Source organism: Salmo salar, chromosome ssa03 (assembly GCF_905237065.1).
Source record: "Salmo salar chromosome ssa03, Ssal_v3.1, whole genome shotgun sequence".
In the NCBI taxonomy this organism is placed as follows: domain Eukaryota; kingdom Metazoa; phylum Chordata; class Actinopteri; order Salmoniformes; family Salmonidae; genus Salmo; species Salmo salar.
Genome location: NC_059444.1, coordinates 79,437,408 through 79,444,757, shown reverse-complemented (window position 1 = coordinate 79,444,757; position 7,350 = coordinate 79,437,408). Strand labels below are relative to the sequence as shown.

The 7,350-nt window shown below is 51.7% G+C and overlaps 1 protein-coding gene across 1 annotated transcript; it reads left to right on the top strand.

Moving 5' to 3' along the window:
* The first annotated feature begins 328 nt into the window (after nt 1–328).
* On the top strand, nt 329–6,735 carry LOC106601790 (aminoacyl tRNA synthase complex-interacting multifunctional protein 2). The gene is made up of 4 exons (XM_045715544.1): nt 329–604; nt 1,418–1,636; nt 2,094–2,328; nt 5,618–6,735. The coding sequence occupies exons 1-4, from the start codon at nt 476–478 to the stop codon at nt 6,004–6,006; spliced, it is 972 nt and encodes a 323-aa protein (XP_045571500.1). The 5' UTR covers nt 329–475; the 3' UTR covers nt 6,007–6,735.
* Nucleotides 6,736–7,350: the final 615 nt, after the last annotated feature.

Sequence of the window (7,350 nt, the reverse complement as noted above, 5' to 3'; positions counted from 1 at the left end):
TTTATTAACTCAATTATCTATATATTTTTTACTGATATGTGACACGTATTAATGCCAAAATAACATGCAAAACAGGAAGAATATATATATATATTCTTAAAAAAATATTTTATTTTAGCTAAACTGGTTGTCTTCCCACCTGCCCTGGATGACGCGTCGCCACTGCTGCTGATATTAAGCAATAACTGCAGAAGCTACAGTATATTAGATAAGGACTAGTCTTAGCTGCATGGAGAGAAATGTTCTTTATACACACAAAATCGTGCCTGGTCAAATCAAAGATGTCGGTAGCAGCTAACGTAACTCTTCCATGAGCAAATCACTTTCACCGGATGTGACGTAAGACACCGAGTCGGGCATCCTTCCTTTTGGTCGCAGGCTGTACGTAGCTACAGCGGTCTGACAAGTAAGGTCCCCAGAAGTCAGCTATTGCTGGAATATTGTTTCTTTTGGAGGGCACTAACCACCCAAAAATATGGCCATGTACCAGGTAAAGCCCGTCTTTGGGGATGACATAAAGATTGATTTGCCAACCTGCATGTACAAGTTGCCGAATATCCACGCGCAGAGAAGTGCAAGTGGCTGCTCCGAACATGCGCTTCAGGTAACTAACGTTATTTGAATTCCGACCATAAATGGACTAGCTATTCACTAATGTCATGAATTAACTAGCCAGCTAATAAATGTGACATTTTGTCGTCAAAAATGAGCTAACGTTACATAGCCCCACAACAACAACAGTTAGATATTTTGCCAGATAATTAGCTAACGTTAGCCTAGCTTCAACCCTACCGATCTCCTATTCGGCTGATGCAATGATGTATGGCTGACTAACGTTAGTTGAGTTACTCCTGTAGCTAGATGTTTTGGTTGTGCCCCCCAGAATTTGTGACAGGACGTTACCAGTACACTACTCCGAAATGATATTTTCCTCTACAGAGTTAAATAGATTTTAGCAGCCAGCATATGATTGGCCCAGGTCAGACATTTTGTGTCCTAGACTGAGTCTGGATTATATGGGTGGGTGTAACTGATGGCCAGTAATTTACTACTGTAGCTAGCTAGCTAGCTAACGTTCGCGAGACAGCAGCAAAAGAAGATCAATCTAGCTGCAGTCCCGGGGCAGCTGCGTGCCTGCCTGCAGCTTGGAGGGAACATTGGGCCTAACATGAATGATCATGTAATGTGTGTGTATTGTGTTAACACGTTTCTTTCACAGGGCCCTGAGGGCAGCATGGGTGTGTTTGTTTGTGGCAGGGTGTGTTTACGTTCTCTTTTTGTCTTGAATAACAGACAGGTGGACCCTGCAGAACAGGCTTTGGAGCTGCTTCAGCATAAAATCAAGTGTGACTGCTGATGTGTGCGTTTGTCGTAATGTACTATATATGTGTTAACCATAGCTCTCCACCCCCCGTAGAATGGAGGGACAGAGGTGGACCCTGCGTTCAGAGACCTGGAGGTACGTCAGGATAAGATCATGCGCAGGCTCTATGAACTAAAGGCAGCCGTGGATGGCCTGGCCAAGACTGTGACCACACCCGACGCTGATCTGGACCAGACTGTGACCTCTCTCTCCCAGAGCCCCACAGCCACAGCCTTTAGAGGCACTGCAGACCTGGACTCCCTACTGGGCAAGGTGAGGAATAGAGCTCTTGTCAATTAGAGCTCTGATAGGAATAGAGCTCTTGTCAGTTAGATATCTTATAGGAATAGAGCTCTTGTCTGTTAGAGGTCTTATAGGAATAGAGCTCATGCCTGTTAGAGATCTTATAGGGATCCCGTGTGGCTCAGTTGGTAGAGCATGGTGTTTGCAACGCCAGGGTTGTGGGTTCGATTCCCACGGGGGACTGGTACAGAAAAAAATGTATGAAATTTATGCATTCACTACTGTAAGTTGCTCTGGATAAGAGTGTCTGATAAATGACTAAAATGTAAATGTATAGGAGTAGAGCTCTTGTCTGTTAGAAATCTTATAGGAATAGCAATTCATTAAGTTGAGTTTCGTCAATACTCCGCTTAATTTGTCTATTTCGGCTGTGCCACGACTCAAGTTTGGTGGAAATTATCATCATAATTTGTTCTGTACCCATTAGGACCTGGGTGCCCTCCGGGACATTGTGATCAACGCCAATCCGGCACGACCGCCCCTCACCCTGCTGGTGCTCCACGAAATGCTGTGCCAGCGCTACCGGGTGCTCTCCAGCGTGCATGTCCACTCGTCAGTGTCCGGTGTGCCCGCGCAGCTCCTCTCCTGCCTGGGGCCGCGCCACGCAGACAGCTACGTCCGCCAGCGTTTCCAGCTAGGCTTCACCCTTATATGGAAAGATGGTGAGGATGGGGGTACTAAAAGAGTAGAAGGTTTAGAGTGGGGACGGTAGGTGGAGAAATATGGGGTGGGCAGATTGGGTTAAATGAAGGGGGTGGAGAGACTGGGTAGAAAAACAGGGGAATGTTGGGGGGGGTAGAAAGACTAGTGGAGTGAGAGACAGGGTATGGCTAGGAATGTCACCTAGCTTTGAACTGACGTGACTGAGCTAGATTAGGGAGATGTGATTTCAGACGTACTAGTATCGCTCACCATTTACTATTCATATGTATAGACAATGTGTCCTTTCATTGTTAGCGGCTTTCAACATTTTTAACACCTATTTAGATTATCTCTGGAGTAAATGTACCTTTCTCTTCTCGTCCCTTGCCCTCTCTCTTCCGTCTCCCCTCTCGCCCTCTCTCTCTGTCTCCCCTCTCGCTCGCTCTCTCTCTCTCTGTCTCCCCTCTCGCTCGCTCTCTCTCTCTCTGTCTCCCCTCTCGCTCGCTCTCTCTCTCTCTGTCTCCCCTCTCGCTCGCTCTCTCTCTGTCTCCCCTCTCGCTCGCTCTCTCTCTCTCTGTCTCCCCTCTCGCTCGCTCTCTCTCTCTCTGTCTCCCCGCTCGCTCGCTCTCTCTCTCTCTGTCTCCCCTCTCGCTCGCTCTCTCTCTCTCTGTCTCCCCTCTCGCTCGCTCTCTCTCTCTGTCTCCCCTCTCGCGCTCTCTCTCTCTGTCTCCCCTCTCGCGCTCTCTCTCTCTGTCTCCCCTCTCGCGCTCTCTCTCTCTGTCTCCCCTCTCGCTCTCTCTCTCTGTCTCCCCTCTCGCTCTCTCTCTCTCTGTCTCCCCTCTCGCTCTCTCTCTCTCTGTCTCCCCTCGCTCTCTCTCTCTGTCTCCCCTCTCGCTCTCTCTCTCTGTCTCCCCTCTCGCTCTCTCTCTCTCTGTCTCCCCTCTCGCTCTCTCTCTCTCTGTCTCCCCTCTCGCTCTCTCTCTCTCTCTGTCTCCCCTCTCTCTCTCTCTCTCTCTGTCTCCCCTCTCGCGCTCTCTCTCTCTGTCTCCCCTCTCGCTCTCTCTCTCTGTCTCCCCTCTCGCTCTCTCTCTCTGTCTCCCCTCTCGCTCTCTCTCTGTCTCCCCTCTCGCTCTCTCTCTGTCTCCCCTCTCGCTCTCTCTCTCTGTCTCCCCTCTCGCTCTCTCTCTCTGTCTCCCCTCTCGCTCTCTCTCTCTCGTCTCCCCCTCGCTCTCTCTCTCTCTCTCTCTCTGTCTCCCCTCTCGCTCTCTCTCTCTCTGTCTCCCCTCTCGCTCTCTCTCTCTCTGTCTCCCCTCTCGCTCTCTCTCTCTGTCTCCCCTCTCGCTCTCTCTCTCTGTCTCCCCTCTCGCTCTCTCTCTCTGTCTCCCCTCTCGCTCTCTCTCTCTGTCTCCCCTCTCGCTTCTCTCTCTGTCTCCCCTCTCGCTCTCTCTCTCTGTCTCCCCTCTCGCTCTCTCTCTCTGTCTCCCCTCTCGCTCTCTCTCTCTCTGTCTCCCCTCTCGCTCTCTCTCTCTGTCTCCCCTCTCGCTCTCTCTCTCTCTGTCTCCCCTCTCGCTCTCTCTGTCTGTCTCCCCTCTCGCTCTCTCTCTCTCTCTCTCTCTCGCTCTCTCTCTGCTCTCCTCTCTCTCTCTCTCTGTCTCCCCTCTCGCTCTCTCTCTCTCTCTCTGTCTCCCCTCTCGCTCTCTCTCTCTCTCTCTGTCTCCCCTCTCGCTCTCTCTCTCTGTCTCCCCTCTCGCTCTCTCTCTCTGTCTCCCCTCTCGCTCTCCCTCTCTGTCTCCCCTCTCGCTCTCTCTCTCTGTCTCCCCCTCTCTCTCTGTCTCCCCCTCTCTCTCTGTCTCCCCTCTCGCTCTCTCTCTGTCTCCCCTCTCGCTCTCTCTCTGTCTCCCCTCTCGCTCTCTCTCTCTCTCTGTCTCCGCTCTCTCTCTCTGTCTCCCCTCTCGCTCTCTCTCTGTCTCCCCTCTCGCTCTCTCTCTCTCTCTCTGTCTCCCCTCTCGCTCTCTCTCTCTCTCTCTGTCTCCCCTCTCGCTCTCTCTCTCTCTCTCTGTCTCCCCTCTCGCTCTCTCTCTCTCTCTCTCTCTGTCTCCCCTCTCGCTCTCTCTGTCTCCCCTCTCGCTCTCTCTCTCTCTGTCTCCGCTCTCTCTCTCTGTCTCCCCTCTCGCTCTCTCTCTGTCTCCCCTCTCGCTCTCTCTCTCTCTCTGTCTCCCCTCTCGCTCTCTCTCTCTCTCTCTCTGTCTCCCCTCTCGCTCTCTCTCTCTCTTGTCTCCCCTCGCTCTCTCTCTCTCTCTCTCTGTCTCCCCTCGCGCTCTCTCTCTCTGTCTCCCTCGCGCTCTCTCTCTCTCTCTCTGTCTCCCCTCTCGCTCTCTCTCTCTCTCTGTCTCCCCTCTCGCTCTCTCTCTCTCTCTCTGTCTCCCCTCTCGCTCTCTCTCTCTCTCTGTCTCTCTCTCTCTGTCTCCCCTCTCTCTCTCTCTCTCTCTGTCTCCCCTCTCGCTCTCTCTCTCTCTGTCTCCCCTCTCGCTCTCTATCTCTCTGTCTCACCTCTCGCTCTCTCTCTCTCTCTCTGTCTCCCCTCTCGCTCTCTTTCTCTCTCTCTCTCTGTCTCCCCTCTCGCTCTCTCTCTCTCTCTCTCTGTCTCCCCCTCTCTCTCTGTCTCCCCTCTCTCTCTCTCTCTGTCTCCCCTCTCGCTCTCTCTCTCTGTCTCCCCTCTCGCTCTCTCTCTCTCTCTCTGTCTCCCCTCTCGCTCTCTCTCTCTCTCTCTCTGTCTCCCCTCTCGCTCTCTCTCTCTCTCTCTCTGTCTCCCCTCTCGCTCTCTCTCTCTGTCTCCCCTCTCGCTCTCTCTCTCTCTGTCTCCCCTCTCGCTCTCTCTCTCTCTGTCTCCCCTCTCGCTCTCTCTCTCTCTCTCTGTCTCCCCTCTCGCTCTCTCTCTCTCTCTCTGTCTCCCCTCTCGCTCTCTCTCTCTCTCTCTGTCTCCCCTCTCGCTCTCTCTCTCTCTCTCTCTGTCTCCCCTCTCGCTCTCTCTCTCTCTCTCTCTGTCTCCCCTCTCGCTCTCTCTCTCTGTCTCCCCTCTCGCTCTCTCTCTCTGTCTCCCCTCTCGCTCTCTCTCTGTCTCCCCTCTCGCTCTCTGTCTCTGTCTCCCCTCTCGCTCTCTCTCTCTGTCTCTGTCTCCCCTCTCACTCTCTCTCTCTGTCTCTGTCTCCCCTCTCACTCTCTCTCTCTGTCTCCCCTCTCTCTCTCTCTCTCTGTCTCCCCTCTCGCTCTCTCTCTCTCTGTCTCCCCTCTCGCTCTCTGTATCTCTAGTCTCCAAACTGCAGATGAAGTTCAGCATTCAGAACATGTGCCCCATCGAGGGCGAGGCAAACGTGGCGCGCTTCTTGTTCCGCCTCGTTGCCCCTTACCCCAGCGACCCCGCCCTGGCTACACTGGTGGACAGTTGGGTAGACACAGCCTTCTTCCAGCTGGCCGAGGGCAGCACTAAGGAGCGGTCGGCAGTCCTCCGCGCCCTCAACGGCGCTTTGGGTCGCGACCCCTGGCTGGCCGGTCCCGAGCTCTCGCTGGCTGACATCGCCTGTTACTGCTGCGTCCTCCAGACAGGCCCCGCCGCCTCTTCTCCGGCCAACGTCCAGCGCTGGCTTAAAGCGTGTGAGAACCTGGGCCACTTTGGCCCCGCCCACCCTCTACTGCAGTGACTACAGCTGCCTCGCAGATCTCAGGGTGCTTTCAGGGAGTAGGTAGAAGATACCCACTAGCCATTGATCAAGAGTCAGATATTGCCCCAGTCCCCTTGTTGGGAATAGAGGTTTGGGGGTGAAGTAGTAGTCTGACCCTAGATCTGTGTAAGGGTCACTTCTACCTGGAGCGCCACCAGGGCCCAGCCTATGGGATTTAACTGTATCTCTGCACTGTGCTCAGAACGAAAAGGGAATAATTGAATGTCACATCCCAATACTCTAGAAATGCTCCCTTACTCACTTGTGTATCTAAGCTTTGCAATGACTGAACAGATATAGAGAGTGAAGGCGGTATGGTGGTGCCGGAAATAGCATTGTTTCTGACACATTACTTTCACCTGTTTTTAGTCATTGTGGATTGTTGATTTCTTGAAGGGAGCATTTTAAGTTGATTTGGACGCTGCCATGGGCATGAATTGAATTCTAAAAGGGCTGTAAACACAGTTCTCCCTCCCTCGTGCCTAACAAGATGATCTAACCAGATGGGGGGTGTGTGTGTGTGTGTATGTATGTGTGTGTATGTATGTGTGTGGTAATGGGGTGTGACTTGCTGTTCAACTAAAGAAGCGGTTGAAAAATGTGACGCAACAGGACCTACTGGTGTGATATCTACAGTATGAAAAGTAAAACTTTGTAGCGTTTTTGTTCTTAAATCACTAAAATGTCCACTTTGGATCAAACTTTGAACTGTGGTTTCCCCCATTTCTTTTGTCAGTATGTATGGTTAGTTTCAGCTTTCATTCATCGCTTGAACCTTCACTTATATAACCTGAGAAAGAATGAGACTGTTACTTTGTGACATCAATGAGTGTAACTGTACAAAACATTAGAAACACCTGCTCTTTCCATGACAGACTGACCAGGTGAATCCAGGTGAAATGTCACCTGTTAAATCCACTTCAATCAGTGTAGATGAAGGGGAGGAGACGGGTTAAAGAAGGATTTTTAAGCCTTGAGACAATTGAGACATGGATTGTGTATATGTGCCATTCAGAGGGTGAATGGGCAAGACAAAACATTTAAGTGCCTATGAGCAGGATATGGTAGTAGTGCCAGGCGCACCGGTTTGTGTCAAGAACTGCAACGCTGCTGAGTTTTTCATGCTCAACAGTTTCCTGTGTGTATCAAGAATGGTCCACCACCCGAAGGACATCCAGCCAACTGGGTTCAGCATCCCTGTGGAACGCTTTCGACACCTTGTAGAGTCCATGCCCTGATGAAATGAGGCTGTTCTGAGAGCAGAAGAGGGGTTAAGTCAATATTAGGAAGGTGTTCCTAATGTTTTGTACACTCAGTGTATGT